Source organism: Hemiscyllium ocellatum, chromosome 23, assembly GCF_020745735.1.
Source record: "Hemiscyllium ocellatum isolate sHemOce1 chromosome 23, sHemOce1.pat.X.cur, whole genome shotgun sequence".
Taxonomy (NCBI): domain Eukaryota; kingdom Metazoa; phylum Chordata; class Chondrichthyes; order Orectolobiformes; family Hemiscylliidae; genus Hemiscyllium; species Hemiscyllium ocellatum.
The window spans coordinates 51,416,649-51,437,809 of record NC_083423.1 but is presented as its reverse complement, the minus strand read 5'-3'; the positions used below and the strand labels follow the sequence as shown (position 1 = coordinate 51,437,809).

The 21,161-nt window shown below is 40.8% G+C and overlaps 1 protein-coding gene across 1 annotated transcript in view; it reads left to right on the top strand.

The window, feature by feature from the left end:
- The window catches only part of abcc9 (ATP-binding cassette, sub-family C (CFTR/MRP), member 9), a 196,065-nt gene that overhangs the window by 49,789 nt on the left and 125,115 nt on the right, over positions 1 to 21,161 (top strand). The window contains exons 5-8 of the mRNA XM_060843242.1: positions 3,343 to 3,585; positions 11,365 to 11,550; positions 15,253 to 15,300; positions 17,280 to 17,444. Of these exons, the coding sequence (XP_060699225.1) occupies positions 3,343 to 3,585; positions 11,365 to 11,550; positions 15,253 to 15,300; positions 17,280 to 17,444 (642 nt within the window). The remainder of the gene's footprint in view (positions 1 to 3,342; positions 3,586 to 11,364; positions 11,551 to 15,252; positions 15,301 to 17,279; positions 17,445 to 21,161) is intronic.

Here is a 21,161-nt window from a genome sequence, read left to right as displayed (position 1 = left end):
TAAGCTGCTTGAGAAACTGTAACATTTAAGTGGCTACTAGATCATTTTTCAGATGCATAATCCCAGACCCAGGAAAAATAATTGGCTTTCTTGGTCAGGTTTCTTTACTTGGAGGTGGGGTCAGATGGGTCAGGTTCCCTGGGAGAATCAAAGTTAGAATCCCTACAGTGTGGAAACAGGCCCTTCGGCCCAACAAGTCCACACTGACACTCCAAACAGTGATCCACCTAGATCCATTCCCCTACCCTATATTTAGTCCTCACTAATGCCCCTAACCTACACATTCCTGAACACTATGGGGCAATTTAGCTTGGCCAATTCACCTAACCTGTGCAATTTTGGATTGTGGGAGGAAATCAGAGCAGCTGGAGGAAACCCAGGCAGACATGGGGAGAATGTGCAATCTCCACAGAGGCAGTCGCCCAAGGTTGGAATCGAACCCTGGGCCCCTTGCGCTGTGAGGCTGCATTGCTAACCACTCAGTTATCATGCTGTCCCTAAGGGAGGTGGACTGGGTGACCCAGGAATGAGAGTAGTTGCTGTCAGGTGTAGAGGTGGGTCATGTGGAAGACCTGCCTCAGTGACTAGCACTTTGCCAAAGTTATTTGCAAAATTACCAACACAAGAAAAATCCTTCAAGTCCTTGCACCTAATACCCCACACACTCCCTGAGCCCCATCCTTACCAGCCCACTCCACCACGTGCCTCCTACCAATAATCCCTTGTACTCTCCATGGCACTTCATACCCCATACACCAAACTATGCCTTTCCCTCATTACCATTATCTCTTATGATCCCTAAGCCAGCCTATTCCTCTTTACTCACCCCCATGTCCCCACAAACCTCCAACACCAACTTATGTATTCCATCCATCACATTTTGTCTTGACCAGTCCATACCAACTCACTTTGTTCCACCATTAGCAGACCTCCAGCACTATGCTGAGATAAAAAAAGGTCATATGTCTTTGATAATGTCACAATTTCAAACAGACTTCCTCACTGATTTAAGAAAATTAGCGTATTGAAATTCCTTCAACTAATTTCAAAAGAAAGCAACCATTTCATTTAAGTTTTTAACCCTGTGATGAAAACAGGTATTTCAGAGCCACAAGAGATGGGGGAGATACTAAACAAGTCTTTTGATCAGTGTTTACTGTGGAGAAGGACATGGAAGATACAGAATGTGGAAAAATAGATGGTGACATCTTGAAAAATATCCATATTACAGAGGAGAAAGTGCTGGATGTTTTGAAATGCATAAAGATGGATAAATCCCCAGGACATGATCAGGTGTACCATAGAACTCTGTGAGAAGCTAGGGAAGTGGTTGCTGGGCCCCTTGCTGAAATATTTATATCATCAATAGGCACAGGTGAGGTGCCAGAAGACTGGAGGTTGACTAACGCGGTGCCACAGTTTAAGAAAGGTGGTAAGGACAAGCCAAGCAATATAGATCAGTCAGCCTGACGTCGGGGGTGGGCAAGTTGTTGGAGGGAATCCTGAGGGACAAGATTTACATGTATTTGGAAAGGCAAGGACTGATTAGGGATAGTCAACATGGCTTTGTGCATGGGAAATTGTGTCTAACGAACTTGATTGAGTTTTTTTGAAGAAGTAACTAAAAGGATTATGAGGGCAGAGTGGTGAACATGATCTATATGGACTTCAGTAAGGCATTCAACAAGGTTCCCCATGGGAGACTGATTATCAAGGTTAGATTTCACAGAATACAGGGAGAACTAGCCATTTGGGTACAGAACTGGCTCGAAGATGGAAGACAGAGGTGGTGGTGGAGGGTTGTTTTTCATTCTGGAGGCCTGTGCCACAAGGATCGGTTCTGCGTCCACAACTTTCTGTCATTTATATCAATGATTTGGATATGAACATAGGAGGTATGGTTAGTAAGTTTGCAGATGACACCAAAATTGGAGGTGTAGTGAACAGCAAAGAAGGTAAACTCAGATTACAACAGGATCTTGATCAGATGGACCAATGGGCTGAGGAGTGGCAGATGGAGTTTAATTCAGATAAATGAGAGGTGCTGCATTTTGGGAAAGCAAATCATAGCAGGACTTATACACTTAATGGTAAGGTCCTAGGGAATGTAGCTGAACAAAGAGACCTTGGAATGCAGGTTCATAGCTCCTTGTAAATAGAGTCATCAGAGTATTGAGTACAGGAGTTGAGAGGTCATGTTGCAGCTGCACTGTACATTGGTTAGGCCACTTTTGGAATATTGCATGCAATTCTGGTCTCCTTCCTATTGGAAAGATGTTGTGAAACTTGAAAGGGTTCAGAAAAGATTTGCAAGGATGTTGCCAGGGTTGGTGGATTTGAGCTACAGGGAGAGGCTGAATAGGCTGGGGCTGTTTTCCCTGGATCGACAGAGGTTGAGGGGTGACCTTATAGAGTTTTATAAAATCATGAGGGGCATGGACAGTATAAATAGACAAAGTCTTTTCCCTGGGGTCGGGGAGTCCAGACTAGAGGGCATAGGTTTAGGGTGAAAGGGGAAAGATATAAAAGGGACCTAAGGGGCAACATTTTCACGCAGAGGGTGGTGTGTGTGTATGGAATGGGCTGCCAGAAGAAGTAGTGGAGGCTGGTATGACTGCAATATTTAAAAGGCATCTGGATAGGCACATGAATAGGAAGGGTTTAGGGGGATATGGGCCAAATGCTGGCAAATAAGACTAGATTAGGTAAGGGTATCTGATTGGCATGGACGAGTTGGACCAAAGGGTCTGTTTCCATGATGTACATCTCTATGACTCTATGACTGTAAATGTAAAGCAAATTGGAACTGTCAGTCAAACTGTTCCATGAACAGCTACCCTGCTATGATAAGGTTAGATTGTAAAGTCAGTCACAAATCCTAGAATCTCAAGCTTACACAGATGGATAAAGTAGCAAGAACTGATTTTTTTTTTGAACTCCACTTTGTTTAACAACTTAAAGCCCAGCAGAGCTAAATCCCCTGACAGCTTTGATAGTTCCAAAGAAATTTGACAGATCTAGCGACATCTAGCTACTATTTTTCAAAATCTCAATGTGTAGCCAATTTCTCCCAAAGTTGTCACAGGACTCTATCCAAAGGGGCACAGACATATTTGAATAGAAACTTTACTAAAACATAAAGGGAACAAGGAAAAAGGATATCCTAATAGGTTTCGATGTAGAGGGGTGGGACGCTTGTTGTGTAGAGCATAAACTACAGGTGAGACCTGTTGGGCCAAATGGCCTGTCTCTATGCTGAATAACTCTATATTCCATAAAATTGTTTCATTCTAAAACCAACAAGACACTTGTTTAAACAGCTTCCTTTTCACTTCTTGCCAGAAATATGTGTTCTTTGCAAACCCAAAAAAAGTTAAACCGCCTGAAGATTTGCAAGACCTGGGTGTGAGATTCCTGCAGCCATTTGTCAATTTGCTATCAAAAGCAACGTACTGGTGGATGAACACACTCATCATTTCAGCCCACAAGAGGCCAATAGACCTAAAAACCATCGGCAAGCTCCCCATAGCCACAAGGGCTCTCACTAACTACATGCGCCTGAAAGATGCTTATGAAGAGCAGAAGGTAAGAGACCCAACTGAACCCAACTGAAGGATGTCTCATCCTTCTGGCTGTGACACCAAGAGATAGCTTCCATTATTCTGTCTAAATTGGTGATTATAAACTGCCACACTGATTTTTCCATGTATTTAGAACTACGTTGATTTATTTAGCCTGTGGAAATCTTGTGGCTTTAAATCACTTTGGAAGTCCTTGGCATGAATACTCTTTAACACTTCAGAGTAATAGATGTAAAATATGAGAAACACTTTTTTCCCAAAACCTTTTGCTTGGCAAATTGTAATATTTTGGCCTCAGGAATTTAACTTGCGTGACATACAGGATATTGAAGTGATATTATGGAAGATCATTAAAAATCATTGTCTTCAGTCAACATGTTTGATAAGGAAATGGAAGGTTGGGTTAGCAAGTTTGCCGATGACACGAAGGTTGGTGGAGGGCTGTTGTAGATTGCAATGGGACATTGACAGGTTGCAGAGCTGGGCTGAGAAGTGCCAGATGGAGTTCAACCTGGAAAAGTATGAAGTCTTTCACTTTGGAAGGTCAAATTTGAATGCAGATTTCAGGTTTTAAGGCATGATTCCTGGCAGTGTGGAGGAACAGAGGGATCTTGGGGTCCTTGGCCCTAGGTCCCTCAAAGTTGCCATCCAAGTTAATAAGTTGGATAAGAAGGCATACGGTGTCTTGGTTTTCATTAGCAGGGGGGATTGAGTTTAAGAGCCACTAGGTTATGCTGCAGCTCTGTAAAGCTGTGGTTAGACCACACTTGGAAAATTGTGTTCAGTTCTGGTTGCCTCATTATAGGAAAGATGTGGACGCTTTAGAGAGGAGGCAGAGGAGACTTGTCAGGGTGCTGTCTGGACTGGAGGGCATGACTTGTGAAAAAAGATTGAGGGAGCTAAGGCTTTTCTCATTGGAGTGAAGAAGAGTGAGAGGTGACTTGGTAGAGGTGTATAATATGATGAGAGGCATAGATAAAGTGGATAGCCAGAGACTTTTTTCATAGGGTGGAAATGTCTATTATGAGTGAGCATAATTTTAAAGTGATTGGAGAAAGGTTTAGGAGAGATGTCAGAGGTAGGTTCTTTACTCAGAGTGGTGGGTGCATGAAATGCACTGCCAGCAGTGGTAGCAGAGTCAGAGACATTAGAGGACATTTAAGTGAATCTTGGAAGAGGACATGGAAGATAGCACAATGAAGAGTATGTAGATTAGTCTGATCTCAGAGTAGGATAAAAAGCTGGCACAACATCGAGGGCCAAAGGGCCTTTACTGTGCGGTCTGGTTTATGTTCTATGTTGGTTGTTAGGACAGTAATTATTGAAGTGATTTCTGTTATCATGACACTTGTGTCTTGGGGTTCTATCCTGCACATTGGAGAGCTGGTAATCCTTGTCCCTTCTGGTAGTTTGAGAACTGCAGTGTTTCCTTTACATATACATGACATGCTGCCTGACTCTGGAAAACTCTTATTTACACCATTATTACCTAATCCTGTTCTCTGTGAGTATGTCTCTACTGAGTACAGATTATTCCATCCTTTCTTTTTCTTCATAGCCTGTTGCACATGATCACTGATGGTCCCATGACATGATGAAAAGCATCATTGTCATATCCATTCTCATTATACTACTCATAAAAACACAGAATATCTTCACTCTTATTGTGCTTATTGACACTCTGCTGCACAGGTACCTGACATACAAGATCCTAGACAATCAGTGATCCCACACTATGAAGCACTATACTCCAGATCTTAGGACATCAATAATCCTACACTGCAGGCTATCAGCAATAGATATATTGATGTCTGGGATATCAATATGTACACAGTAAAGAGCTTATAAACGTTTGAATTGGGAGTAGTATTCAACCACTCAGCTCCTCGTACCTGCTGTCCCATTCAATAAGATCATGGCTCAGCTGATTATAACCTCAAATCCACATTCTAGTCTAACCATGATAACCTTTTACCTCTTTGCTTAACAAGAATATATTTGCTGGAAAAGCTCAGCAGGTCTGGCAGCATCAAAGTTATATCAAAGTTAATATTTCAGGTCCAGTGACCCGTCCTCAGATGGTTGCTGGACCCGACACATTAATTCTGATTTTTCTTCACAGATGCTGTCAGACCCGCTGAGCTTTTACAGCAACTTCTGTTTTTGTTTCTGAACTACAGTATCCTCAGTTCTTTCGGTTTTTATTGAGAATATATTTGCCTTTGTCTTCAATATTCAAACAAGCATATGTCAGGTATAGATCGAGTGAATCCTTAGAGTATAAAGGAAGTAGGAGTATACTTAAGAGGGAAATCAGGAGGGCAAAATGGGGACATGAGATAACCTTGGCAAATAGAAATAAGGAGAATCCAAAGGGTTTTTACAAATATATTAAGGACAAAAGGGTAACTAGGGAGAGAATAACGCCCCTCAAAGATCAGCAAGGCGGCCTTTGTGTGGAACCACAGAAAATGGGGGAGATACTAAATGAATATTTTGCATCAGTATTTACTGTTGAAAAGGATACGGAAGATATAGACTGTAGGGAAATAGATGGTGACATCTTGCAAAATGTCCAGATTACAGAGAAGGCAGTGCTGGATGTCTTGAAATGGTTAAAAGTAGATAAATCCCCAGGACCTGATCAGTTGTATCCTAGAACTCTGTGGGAAGCTGGAGAAGTGATTGCTGAGCCTCTTGCTGAGATATTTGTATCATCGATAGTCATAGGTGAGGTGCTGGAAGACAGGAGGTTGGCAAACGTGATGCCACTGTTTAAGAAAGGTGGATAAGACAAGCCAGGGAACTATATGACCTCGGTGGTGGGCAAGTTGATGGAGGGAATCCTGAGTGAGAGGATGTACATATATTTGGAAAGGCAAGGACTGATTCGGGACAGTCAACATGGCTTTGTGCATGGGAAATCATGTCACAAACTTGATTGAGGTTTTGAAGAATTAACAAAGAGGATTAATTAGGACAGAGCAGTAGATATGATCTATATGGACTTCAGTAAGGTGTTCAACAAGGTTCCCCATGGGAGACTGATTAGCAAGGTTAGATCTCAAGGCATACAGGGAGAACTAGCCATTTGATACAGAACTGGCTCAAAGGTAGAAGACAGAGGGTGGTGGTGGGGGATTGTTTTTCAGACTGGAGGACTGTGACCAGTGGAGTGCCACCAGGATCGGTGCTGGGCCTTCTACTTTTTGTCATTTACATAAATGATTTGGAAGCGAGCATGAGTGGTACAGTTAGTAAGTTTGCAGATGACACCAAAATTGGAGGTGTAGTGGACAGCGAAGAGGGTTACCTCAGATTAAAACAGGATCTGAACCAGATGGACCGGTGGGCTGAAGCGGCAGATGGAGTTTAATTCAGATAAATGTGAGGTGCTGCATTTTGGGAAAGCAAATCTTAGCAGGACTTATACACTTAATGGTAAGGTCATGGGAAGTGTTGCTGAACAAAGAGACCTTGGAGTGCAGGTTCATAGCTCCTTGAAAGTGGAGTCGCAGGTTGATAGGACAGTGAAGAAGGCTTTGGTATGCTTTCCTTTATTGGTCAGAGTATTGAGTACAGGAGTTGGGAGGTCATGTTGCGGCTGTACAGGACATTGGTTAGGCCACTGTTGGAATATTGCATGCAATTCTGGTCTCCTTCCTATTGGAAAGATGTTGTGAAACTTGAAAGGGTTCAGAAAAGATTTACAAGGATGTTGCCAGGGTTGGAGGATCTGAGCTACAGGGAGAGGCTGAATAGGCTGGGTCTGCTTTCCCTGGAGCGTCGGAGGCTGAGGGGTGACCTTATAGAGGTTTACAAAATTATGAGGGTCATGGATAGGATGAATAGACAAAGTCTTTTCCCTGGGGTCGGGGAGTCCAAAACTAGAGGGCATAGGTTTAGGGTGAGAGGGGAAAGATATAAAAGAGACCTAAGGGGCAACATTTTCACGCAGAGGGTGATAAGTGTATGGAATGAGCTGCCAGAGGATGTGGTGGGCGCTGATAAAATTGCAACATTTAAGAAGCATTTGGATGGGTATATGAATAGGAAGGGTTTGGACGGATATGTGCTGGGTGCTGGCACGTGGGACTAGATTGGGTTGGGATAGCTGGTTGGTATGGACGGGCTGGACCGAATGGTCTGTTTCCATGCTGTACATCTCTACGACTCTATTCAAGGACTCTATTTCCACTATTTCCCTCCCCGACAACTCCCCATTACCCTGCCAGCCTTTTTGGGGAAAGAATTCCAAAAACTGATGATCCTCCAGAAGTTTGTTTTTGCCTGATTTCTACTTTAAATTACGAGGCCTAGTTCTAGATTCTGCCATAAGAGGAGATGCCATCTCCACATCTACTCTGCCAAAGACCCCTCAGGATTTTGCATGACTAATCAAGTCATCTTTCTTTTTTCTAAGCTCTATTGGATACAGGCCTGGCTTATCCAACCTCTCATAATAATTAAGCCCCATCATTCCAAGTATTAATCTGTTAAACCTTCTCCAAATTACCTTCATTTACATTCTTCCTTAAATTAAGTGACCAATACTACGTACAGATGTGGTCTCATTAGTGCCATGCATAACTATAAGGTGTTGCATTTTGGAAAAGCAAATCAGGGCAGGACTTACACACTTCATGGTAGGGCCCTGTGGAGAGTTGCTGAACGCCTTGGGGTGCAGGTACATAGTTCCTTGAAAGTGGAGTCGCAGATAGACAGGGTAGTGAAGAAGGTATTTGTAATACATTGAGTTTGGGAGATGGGACATCATCTTATGGCTGTAAAGGACATTGGTGAGGCCACTTCTAGAATTCTGCATCCAATTCTGGTCTTCCTGCTATTGGAAGGATATTGTTACACTTGGAAGTGTTCATAAAAGAATTACAAGATTATTGCCAGGATTGGAGAGTTTGAGCTATTGGGAGAGGCTGAAAAGCCTGGAACATTTTTTCCCTGGAGCATCAGAAGCTGAGAGGTGACATTATAGAGGTTACTTTAAATCAAGAGGGGTATGGATAGGATGAATAGCCAATGTCTCTTTTTTCCCAGGGTAAGAGTCATAGGGAGAGCATAGGTTTAAGGTGAGAGAGGAAAAATTGAAAAGGACTTAAGAGACAAGTTTTTCACATGTGTGTGTGAATGGAATGACCTGCTAGAAGAAGTGGCGGAGGCTGGTACAATTATAACATTTAAAAGGCATCTGCATGATTATACAATTAGGAAGAGTTTAGAGGGATTTGGGTGAAATCTGGCAAATGGGATTATATCAGTTTGGAATATCTGGTGGTGCGAACGGGTTGGAACAAAGGGTCTGTTTCTGTGCTGTATAACTCTTGACTTTATGAATTAGAAACTCTCCGCACTTGTATTCAATTCCCCACATGATAAATGATAACATTCAATTACTTTCTTAATTATTTGCTGAACCTTTGCCCTAACCTTTTATGATTTATGCACGAGGTCACCCAGATCTGTATGCAACTCAGAATAATGCAATCTCTCTCCATTTAGATAATATGCTTTTCTTTTGTTCTTCTGCCAAAATGAACAATATCACATTTTTCCCCCATCATTTTCCGTATCTTTGCCCACTCACTTAATCTGTGCATCTTTTTGTAACCTCCTTGCTTTCTTCACAACTTACTTCTTTGTTTTCAGTAAATTTGGCCAGAATATCTTCCAGCTCTTCCTCCAAGTTACTTATGTAAAATGTTAGTAGTTGATATTCCAGCATCTTATAAAATGCCCATTTAATCTTCTATCCAAGCCTACATGTTACCTCGTCCACCATGAACTTTCATTTTCCATCACAACCTTTCACATGGAACTTTATCAAATGCCTTCTAGAAATCTAAGTGCAGTACATCCAGTAGTTTCAGTTTGTCCACAACATGTGTTATCTCCTCAAATAATTTCAATAGATGATCAAATATGATTTCTCTTTCACCAAACAATATTGACTCTGACTGATTACCTTGAACCTATCCAAGTGACCTGTTCTAACTTTGTTAATTGTAGATTCTACAATTTCCCCGATGACTGATTTAAAACTAACTGGCCTCCAGTTTCCTACTTTCTGGCTTCTTTCATTTTCAATAAAGCAGTTGCAAATATTATCTTCTAATCTAATGACACTTTCACAAATTAAGGGACTTTTTAAAAATTAAAAGCACATGTCAACTATCTGACAACTTTTAAGACTGGGCACTTGCCAGCCCATAGCTCCAATAATTTATTCAGTACTACTTCTCTCGTGATTGTGATTTTCCTGAGTTCCTCTTTCCCTTCCATTTCCTGATCATTGATGCTTCTGGGATGTTACTCATCTCTTCTACGGAGAAGACTGATGCAATATATCTGTTCATTAATAATTGCCCATTCATATTTTATCATGTTAACTTTTCTTTTAATATTACAGCAGCTCTTACTATCAATTTTAATATTTCTGGTTAGCTTTCTCTCTCTTACTCTAATTTCATCTTTTTTGTCATTCTTTGCTGTTTTTAATTTTTTTTACCTGTGTTTGCATGATTATTTGCTTTTCTTCTAAGTCTGACACACTACTTATAATTTGTCATTAATCATGGATGTTGTGTATTTCTTAGTCATTGGAATGTATCCGTGTATTTTAAAATATCCTCTTAAAGGTCTGCCACTGCATCTGTATTGTACTAGCATTTAACCAAACTTACTTCAGCCAGCTCTGCTTTCATGTCCTCATAAAAAAAATAATCTTAAGCCCACTTCTCACTCATTCAAACTGAATATAATGTTCAATCAAATTATGCTCATTGCTACCTGCCTTCAGCATTATTTGATCCTACCTCATTGTAAAATACTAGGTCTAGTATAGTCTGCTCTCCATCCAGCACTTAAACATGCTGTTCTAAAAAACTATCCTGAAAACATTCTATGAACTCCTCATCTAGGCTACCTTCACATATCTGACCTTTCCATTTCGTAGATAGGTTAATATCTTCCATGATTATCATCATGTCTTTCTGACAAGCTTTCATCATTTTTTTCTTTGTGCTCCACCCCACAGTAGGGGCCATGTACACCACTCCTTCTACACAAGCTGATCCCACATCTCAGTTATCTGAACTTACATCTTTCCTTTCTATTGTGCTAATATCACCATTAACTAACAGAGCTACCCTTCCATCTTTTCCCAGTTTCCTAAATGCCCTGCATCTTCATTTCTCAATCCATGTCATTCTACAAATTTCACATCCATTCTAGATTCCTAAGGGTTTCAAATATTTTATACAGATTGAGGATAGCACTTGGAGTCAAACATTTAGAATAGGAATGTCACATTTTGAAAACCATTTCTATATCGATCTGGAACAGTCCAGCAACAGCAGTTAAGTTCAAAGTCTAATATTTCTTTAGAAACAGTTAGACATTAAAATGGGAGCATTCGAGGATCTTGTTGGTAGGACACAGAGGAAGACTGGATTTTTGTCAATATTTGGTTGATTTCTGAACTAGTGAATAAACTGACATTGCTATGCGCTAATCGGTTTTGCAGAATGCACTGCACCACGGATATTTTAACTTACTTTCTATTCCTTGCTCCAACTTCAGGTGTAGAACTTACTGATCCTCAGGACAATTTCACTAGTAAACAAAATGATTGGAAATTAATATCTTGTGTCATACTTTCAAATTGTTAACAGTCTCCCTGCCCCTGCCCTGCTTGTAAACTGTTTGTTTTTTCCATTATGCACAGACTTGGTTTGAATTAACCTCTTGTTTTTACTTTTCACTGCAGAAAAATGCACATTTCCCAGGCGAGCAGCCTCCGTCGATATGGCATTCCATGTACAGGGCGTACGGTCGACCAATCTTTCTTAGCAGCACTTTCCGCTACTTGGCTGACCTTCTAGGTTTTGCTGGCCCCCTCTGTATCTTTAAAATTGTCGACCACCTGAGCAAGACCAGCAAATCGAGTAGCCCTGTGAGTTTGTGATTTCGTACATTGCTTAGTTTCTGTGCTCAGATCTTACTGATGTGTTTTTGTGTTTAGCAGGTTAAGTAGTAATGGCAAGAAATGCAACTCTTCTGATTTGCAAGTACTTGCTGCATGCTTTAATAGCAGTTCTCAATGTCAAGCCAAAGACAACATCAAACCACCTAAGCAATCAATCTCATTGAAGAATTCTCACAGCTAGCCAAGCAGGAAATGAATATTGCAACTTTTTTAGGTAGGATGGTGGCTCAGTGGTTAGCGCTGCTGCTTCAACCACCAGGGACCCGGTTCGATTCCAGCCTCGGGCAACTATCTAATGTGGAGTTTGCACCTTCTCCCTGTGTCTGTGTGGCTTACCTCTAGGTGCTCTAGTTTCCTCCCACAGTCTTAGATTAGGTGTACTAGCTATGCTAAATTGCCCAGTGTCCAGGGATATGTGTCTCAGGAGGATTAGCCTTGGAAAATGCAGGGTAGGAGGTATACGCTTTAGAATGAGGACAATGTTTCACAAATGTAAAACTATTTTTCTCGATCAGATCAATTGATCGATGATAGTTATTCTTCTGATTGAGTTAAAGCCCCTGTTACACCCACAGTAAAAAATTGCTTAGTTATTTTAATGCATTTTCTAACAGTGATCTGAGAGACAAAAAGGGAGGTTTGCTCCAGACCTGGTGTTTTTTACAGAAATCTGCCTGTGCAGTGGGGTGGTGGAGTGGGCGGAGGTGCAGGGAGGAATGTCAGGCAAAATGTTTGAGTGTCTGGCAGATAGTTAGTAGGAGCCAACCACAACTTTAGCCTAATGTGGAAATCCAGAAGTTGATGTTTCGGTTAATTGAGTGCAGTGAGGGCAGGTGGCAGCTTCATTCATTCAGATGGAACTCAGTCTCTAACTTGCAGTTAAACCTTGCCAGCCCTTAAGGTCTTAGATATTGGCAGTAAGGAGATATAAAGAGTGGGGCAATGCTGTGCTGTACCACTTTGCTACATTTATGTTGACTCATTTGTCGTGGAACCTAAAGCCCTTTAGGAGGACAGAGGATATTCAGTCTACTCCTAATTTCCTCTTTGAGTATTTCCAGGGCTGCATCAGGGAATCAGAGACCCTGAAGGAAATCATGACAACCACTGGTTCAGCAATTCAGTCTGTGCTATGAACTGCTTGAAAGTGCACCTCTCCTTTAAGCTATTGCAGCCAGCCTTTTTGTAGTGGCTGCCACTTCCCTGTGAATTCTTCTGCATTCGGCTAATCAGTGAGCTGCCTATTAAGGGCATGATTAACTCGGGAAGGCTCGCTAACTTGTTTTAACTGAGGCTAACCCTGAAAGTTGATCCTGGCTCAGACATGTCCTTAAAGCAAGATACTCTCCAGAATGTGGGACTGAAATCTTCAGAGTTCCACATTTTCAGGGCAAGACGTTAACTGCAAAAAAATCACATGATTATTAAAGATTATATAATACTAAGAAATATGTGTATCACAAACATTTTTAAAAGACTGTGTTTGGTGGTACTGCAATTGCATAGTGTGCATTTCCTAAGTCCACATAAGACCATAAGACATTGGAATGGAAGTAAGGCCAGTCGGCCCATTGAGTCTGTTCTGCCATTCAATCATGGCTGGTGGGCATTTAAACTCCACTTACCCTCACATTACCCGTAGCGCTTAATTCCTTGCAAGATGAAGAATTTATCAATCTCTGCCTTGAAGATATTTAACGTCCCGGCCTCCACTGCACTCCGTGGCAATGAATTCCACAGGCCCATCACCCTCTGGCTGAAGAAATGTCTCCTCATTTCTGTTCTAGATTGATCCCCTCTAATTCTAAGTCTGTGCCCATGGGTCCTAGTCTCCCTGAAACAACTTCCCAGCATCCACCCTTTCTAAGTCATGCATTCTCTTTATATTTCCTTATTGCCAATATCTAAGGTTTAGCAAGGTTTAACTGCAAGTTAGAGACTGAGTTCCATTCAAGCCTATATCTGAATGAGTGAATCTGCCACCTGCCCTCACTGCACTCAAGGTCTGCTTCAACGATGGCACAAAGACAGAGGAAGGCAAGGAGTATGTCTTAATCAAGCATTTTTCCTACAATATGTAGTCCCTCTGCTGTCATATATTTGTTCAGAAGGTGTTACATTAGAAAAGTACACCTGATAGAAATATTGGCTAAACTCTCTGATATTTTGTTCATGTCAACCTAAGAATTAGCCCTGCAATATGGCACACTGGAAATCAGTAACCTTTAATGCACTCCCAAATGCTGGTGATTCTAAACAACACATTTAAAATAAAGTATTAACACTTTAGATTAGATTACTTAGTGTGGAAACAGGCCCTTCAGCCCAACAAGTCCACACTGACTCACCCCCTACACCTAACACTACAGGCAATTTAGCATGGCCAATTCACCTAACCTGCACATTTTTGGAGGAAACCAGAGCACCCAGAGGAAACCCACACAGACACAGAGAGAATGTGCAAACTCCACACAGACAGTCACCTGAGGTGGGAATTGAACCCAGGTCTCTGGCACTGTGAGGCAGCAGTGCTAATCATTGTGCCACCCATTAATTCTACAATGTTAAAAGTTAAAGGTATATGTACTTGATTAGACTGTGGCAATGTCTCAGGCACAAAATAATGTGTGCACAGTAACTATTCCTGACACCTGGCTAATTGGCGTCAGCAGTGACAGTGTTTGTAAAACAGTCGGTTGGTATTACAGATCCTGATTAGAGTTGTAGAGTTGTACAACATAAAAACAGACTCTTCATTCAATTTATTTGCACCAACCTCATAGCTTAAACTGATCCAGTCCCATTTGCCAACATTTGGCTCATATTCATCTAAACCTGTCCTATTCATGTACTCAACCAGATGACTTTTAAAGTTGTAATTTTAACAGCCTCCACCTCTTTCTCTGGCAGCTCATTCAAATGCACACCATCCTCTGGGTGAAAAAAATGCCATTTAGGTCCCTTTTAAATCTTTCCCTCCTCACCTTAAACTGTGTCCTCTAATCTTAGACTCCCCTACCCAGGGAAAATGTTGGCTATTCACCCTGTTCGTGCCTGTCATGATTTTGTACACTTCTAAAAGGTGTATAAAATCACCTACAGAGGCTCAGCCTCTGAACCTTGGGGAAAACAGCTCCAGCCTATTCAGCCTTTCTCTTTCCCTCAAATCCTCCAGCTTATATCTTTGTACATCTTTTCTGAACCATTTCAAATTTCACAATATCTTTCCTATAGGAGGGAGACCAGAATTGAATACAATATTCCAAAAGTGTCCCCACCAATGTCCTCGACAAACACAACATTGTTGGAAAATACTTTTTTTTTGTCAAAATATTTTTGTCTTTCTCATCTGGTCAATTTGTAGGAATGCCAATTCAAAGGAAAGCCAGCATTCATAACACATGAGAGGAGAGTGCTGATTGGTTGATTGACATGTGGACTCTGATAGAGATATTGCCATTGGACGATGCACTAATTAATGATGACTGACAGTTAGCTGAAAACTGCCTGGCTAATTTCTCAACTTCCATCAAGGAAATGGGAATTCGTTTGACTTTTGCATTTAAAACTTGAATTTGAGTGAAAAGCTTTGGTAAAATGGGTCAATCTGTAAAAAAAATTAAAACTTTTCTCTTGAAGGCTGTTTATTAAATGTACAACTTTCCTCAGGTTAACGAAACCATTACCATGGTGGGCAACACAAGTCAGACAGATAAAGTAAGTAAATAAATCGTCTATTACAGCAACTAACAATTTGAAAGATGTGCATGGAACCTGATGAATGACTGAGCTTCAACCCATTAGTAACTATAAGGCCAGCAAATTAGACACAGCTATTCTATAAAGATGTATTTGCATGGTAGTTTAGTGTTTATTTCGGTGCAGTAATAATCTGAAAGGTCCTAGATGAATAATCGCAAGAAAAGTAATTGAAATATTACCACAACTGTTTGCAAATTTGAATTTAGCTTTTCTTTTAAAAGATTAACAAATGAAGCTGATATATGTAAATAAAGATTCTGAAGCAATTGGATTGTTGTGAAATTCTATCGGTAATATCCTGCAGAGAAGGAAACCTGCTATTCCTATATGGTCTGGCCTATATGGGTCCAGTTCTATGCCAATGTAATTGACTGTGCTAAGTAACCTGACCTTCAACTGCTCCTTCAAGCTATGGCCATTGGTTTCGGCCTATCATCACCTTCTCAAAACAATTGAGGATGAATAATAAGTTCTAGTTTTACCAGGGACGACATATTCCAAGAATGAACCTTGGGCAGAAATATAAATGGACACCTGTACAGTCCAACGCCATCAATGTCAGGTCTTTATTAAGTGCTGTGCTCTTGCAGTCTATTACATGTTAACAAACAGTTGCAGTTGAATGAAGCTAAGTCAATTGACAACCTGGCATTCAAATGTTGAACTCTTTGTTTCGCTGTAGCCAGAGCGGTAAATTAGCCTGCTACCATCCTCAAATTTCAACCATAATTCAATCTGCCTTTCTCCCTGGCCAGATCCTTTCATTCCCATGTTGTGATCCGGCCACTGGGTTTATTGCCTCGTGCCCATTGGTGACTTACACTTGCAGGGAATCAATCTCTGCCACAGAGAATAGCTCTCGTATGGAAGATGAAGAATGAGCTGAACAGGGTCCCAGTGGAGCTCACTGGGGTCAGGCAGTAATAATGACTTGTGTCCATCAATAACTAAGTAGTTATATCAATGAGAAACAAGGAGATTCCATCCTATTCACACTCCCATACCTGCTCCAGCTCATCCCATTGAAAAATAATTGGAGATAAAATGATAACACTGACGCTATTCAAATGATTGTGACTGGCATGTGCATAGACAAGAGAATGAAGAGAATCTGAGTAAGAGCAGTGAGATCACACTTACTAATGATGCACAAAATTATGTCAGTAAAGGTGACTCTGTAAAGATCTTAGACTCAAGCCAGGTCTGTGACAAAGAATAGACACCTAACAACTTGTGAGATCTTTCAACAGCAACAGAATAATGGGAATTTTGCTCCCAGCTTTGTCCATTGCTTGATCACTCCTGTTCAGTCTCTTTATCTGTAGATCATAGATTGATGGGTATAATCAGAAAGGATGCCTTTGTGTTGCATTGAAAGCTTTAGCTTAGAAAAGGTGTGCACAGGAAAAATACAGCTCTCTGTCTGACTCCAGTGATGTAATGAGGTTCTTAACTGGCAAGTGCTTAAAATACTGTCTAATTGCACCTCTAAAAGCAAGGCTTAAACAGCTGTCTCGATGTGAAGCACTGCAGTAAAACGGATTGTTATCCTTACTTGCATGTTATTACCGCATGGAAAAAGGAACTGATCCAACTAACAGCTCAATTGTTTTGTTTTAAGACCTAACTTTCAGACATTACAGAATAGCAGCGACTATAGATGAAGTGTGGAAAATGAGTTTGGGGTGAGACCAATCAAAGGCACTTTTCATCATTCATCCAGCAGTATGTAATGAAACAAGCTTTGGAAAATGTATATGACAAATACAGTTAATGTTTCCTGTTTGAAATGTTATTCTTTCTAAAATAAATCAGATGAACTTCTCTTGTGGCAGAGAGAATCCTTTTAATGCTTTGCACATGTCTGACAGACGTCAGGCTGCAAGGTAATCACGCTTTTCTCTTACTGTCAACTGAAATCTTTCCTTTTTTAGGTAATATTTATGGGCGTTTATTTCGTGTCATCAAAGGAATTTTTGGAGAATGTTCATGTTCTGGCAGTGTTGCTGTTCCTCGCCCTCATATTACAGAGAACGTTTTTACAAGCATCCTACTATGTGGCCATAGAAACAGGCATCAATTTGCGTGGAGCCTTACTGGTGTGTATGATATCAAATTGCGCTACATTATACCCCGTTAACTGCTGCGGACTCGAATAATGTTTTACTTTTGTCAAAAGATGGTTCGCTTCAGCAAATACTGCAACCCGTCTTAGAGAACTCTGTGGGGCCTGTTCCAAATAATGTTGTAGCAAAATCTTAAAGGGGCTGACTAAATGTTTTAACAGTGGGTATTCGCCTGTCTTTTCACAGAATTGTTACAGTACAGGAGGAGGCCATTTGGCCCATCATGGCTGCATAAATTGTGCATCATGGCTTTGTGTCATTCTCCTGCCTTTCCCTTATATACCCTTAGGCAGTGGATGACTGTCAAATACACACAATGCCCTCTCGTACGCCTCAACTGATTTTGCTTCCAGGCAGTGTATTCCAAACCAACCTGTGTTTTGTGTCACTTTACACCTGACACGTTTGCAAGTCACTTTAAATCTGTGCCCTCTCCTTTTCGGTCCTTTTATAAGTAAATAGTGAGCTGTACTGAGGGATTCGCTTTAACGTAATGCCTTTCATGAGCTTAAGACTTTCCAATGTGCTTAACAACCAATCAAATACTTGTCAAGTGTACTCACTTATTTGTCATGATTTTGAGACGCCGATGTTGGACTGGGGTGGACAAAGTTAAAAATCACACAACACCAGGTTATAGTCCAACAGGTTTATTTGGAAGCACTAACTTTCGGAGCGCTGCTCCTTTACCAGGTGATTGTGGAGAATAAGATTGTAAGACACAGAATTTATAGCAAAAGTTTACAGTGTGATGTTACTGAAATTATATTTTGAAAAAGACCTGGATTGTTTGTTAAGTCTCCCTTCTTTTCGAATGACCATGTTGGTTTCAGTTCTTTCATATGTAAATCGCAGAACTTTTTTAAAGTTACGTTCTCAAATGAACGTTAATTATAGGTGCCATGTCGGCCCAGATAATGTATCAAAGGTGTTAGCTTTTAAAATGACCATCTTGGTTTCAGTTCTTTCATATATAAATCACTTGTTTGTCATGTTGAAAGCACAGCTGTCAGCTTCTACACTGTGAGCACCAACAACCAGCCCTGTGATAATAAAAACTAATTCACGTTTCGGTGTGGTTGAAGGATAATTATTGGTCAGGACAGCAGGATAACCTCCTCTGTGTTCTTTGAAATAGTTCCATGGTGTATTTTACATCTAGTGGAGAGGACAAACAGTTTAATATCTAATGGTGACAACTCATACAAGTGCAGCCTAAGCACCAGCTATACTTAGGAACATGAGACTAGGGTTGAATGCACACCTTTTTGACTCAAAGTACATATAAAGAGATGTCACTGTTACACAGTGGGAAACCCAGCCGAGGCTCGCAAACAGATACAATCAGATATTCTGTTTTAACAGAACCTGACCCTGCCCTGGCTTATAAATGGCTTGACGATTAGATCAATCTTAGATGACTCAGAAGCAATGTAATTGCTGTCTTAAAATAAAGGATGGAAATAAATGCTGATGATCTAGGCAGCAATACTCATTGTATAGATCTCTTTTAACAGCAGTGACATATCAATGTGACGACCAGCTCTTTTAATCACTGGGTTCCTGAATGCAGGAAACTCTTCCTCCAGTGGGGATGCACGATGTGTCAAGTATTAGATTTTCGAAACAAATAACAAGGTTTCCCAGTCCTGATGGTTAACTAGTAGCTCTTTCTGGAGCATGTGTTTATGTGAATGTAGCAGTTTGTAAGGCTCAATTCTGAATGTTCAGCAGAGACTTGCAAATGGACGGCAGAGACTCTCAAATCAAAGACTCTCAAAGTTACCTTAAACCCAGTTGTGTCCGGATATTTTTATAAGCTGCCATCACCTGACTTTCCTTCCTCACCAGTATCGCATGTCTAAATATATGGCTGGGAAATTCCTTTGAGCTGCTCCCAGGTCACCACCAACACTTCATCTGTAGGAGGAACCCCAGGCTCATTCCTCATGAAGGGCTTATGCCCGAAATGTCGATTCTTCTACTCCTCAGATGCTGCCTGATCTGCTGTGCTTTTCCAGCAACACACTCACCACTCTGATCTCCAGCATCTGCCGTCTTCACTTTCTCCCTGTAGTAGGAACCCCACTAACATAAATAAGCAGACCTTTGGCCGAGCTTCTGATAAAGAAACAGCTACAGATTTCAAGTAACTCCCAACTTTGTTGTCTTGGGCACAGTCCACATAATTCATCCCCAGAACTAATAGCGGTGCCTCTAACTGTCTCAGCCCTAAACTCTGAGATTCTTATCCTAAAATACACTTCACTTTCTTCCTTCTTAGATGGCCTTTACAATCCACTAAACCAATGCTTTAGTCACCTCACCTAATACCTATTTTGAATCAAATATTTCAAGTTGTTGTTGTTTTATAGGCCCACTTAAAGAATGACCACTTTGTTGAGGTTGAGAAAGATTTCTGGTTCTGGTGGATCTACAGAGCAGCATCAGACATTCTTCTGTGTGGTTGTAAAAACAAACTATTCCCCCTGTTTATAACTCTTAATTTCAACCCATTTGGAGGTGAGGGCTAATGAAGGTGGTACTGGGAGATGTGGAGGGTGGGCTACAGAGGCTACAGAGGATTTTCCTGAAGAAGGGCTTATGCCCGAAACGTTGATTCTCCTGCTCCTTTGATGCTGCCTGACGTGCTGTGCTTTTCCAGCAACACATTTTTCGGCTACACAGGTGAGCTGGTGAAGTCTTCAGTAGTTGAAAACCATCTTAGTTAGTCCTTGCTGAATAACACTTACAATATAATCAATGAACTAATGCTTTGTTCAGTCGGTACATCCTCAATATGGGGGTGAGTACTCTCTACATTGGGGTACTTCAGTGTGATGATATCATTAAACATGTATACTGACCTTCCTCTCACAACGCTGCACTTCACAATTGGTGTTGACTCTCATGCTCCTTCTCTACTTTCTGCTTCGTTTCCAATATTTAAGTCTCAAACCCTGTCAATAATGTGAAACTTTTAAGTCTACTTCTCTGACCTTTTATCAAATATATTCTTTATTACAAGGCATTGATATTTGTGAAACATTTTCTGACAAATTGAAAAGGTCCACAGTGTATTTCTTTGACTGGATTTTACATAAATCCACAATAAGTCCCATCTTACAACCTTCCTTTTAAGAAACACCTTTCTTTTAGGTAAGGTTTTCATTCATTTTTTTTTGTGTGGTTGACCATAGAATTCCTACAAATCTATGCAACAGTAGGCCTTAGGCATTTCCTTCATCCTGCCTTGAGAGCTTATGTATTTAGGCCCTAATTTACTAAACCTTTCCTCTTCTCCTTCCTTCAAGAATTAATTTGCATTTATCTTGCATGTTTCATTACTAAAGTCCTTGTCAACCAATCAAGTCCTTTTGGTTAATATTTATTGTTGTAAATAAAGCAGCCAGATTCAAGACTGCAATAAATAGATATTTAATTAGTAAGGGCATCAAAAATTATTTGGGAAAAGGCAGGAGCAGGGAATTGAGGATGATTATTATATCCATTGAATGTTGGAGCAGACTCAGTGGACTGAATGGCCTCATTCTGTTGCTATGCCCAGTCTTATTGCACATAGAAAGATATCACATTGCGAGAACAACCAAAGCAGTAAATTTAATAGTGTTAACTAAGAGATATATTTAGGCCAGGAGCTCATTAAAATTTACCTCATTTGACCAGGAT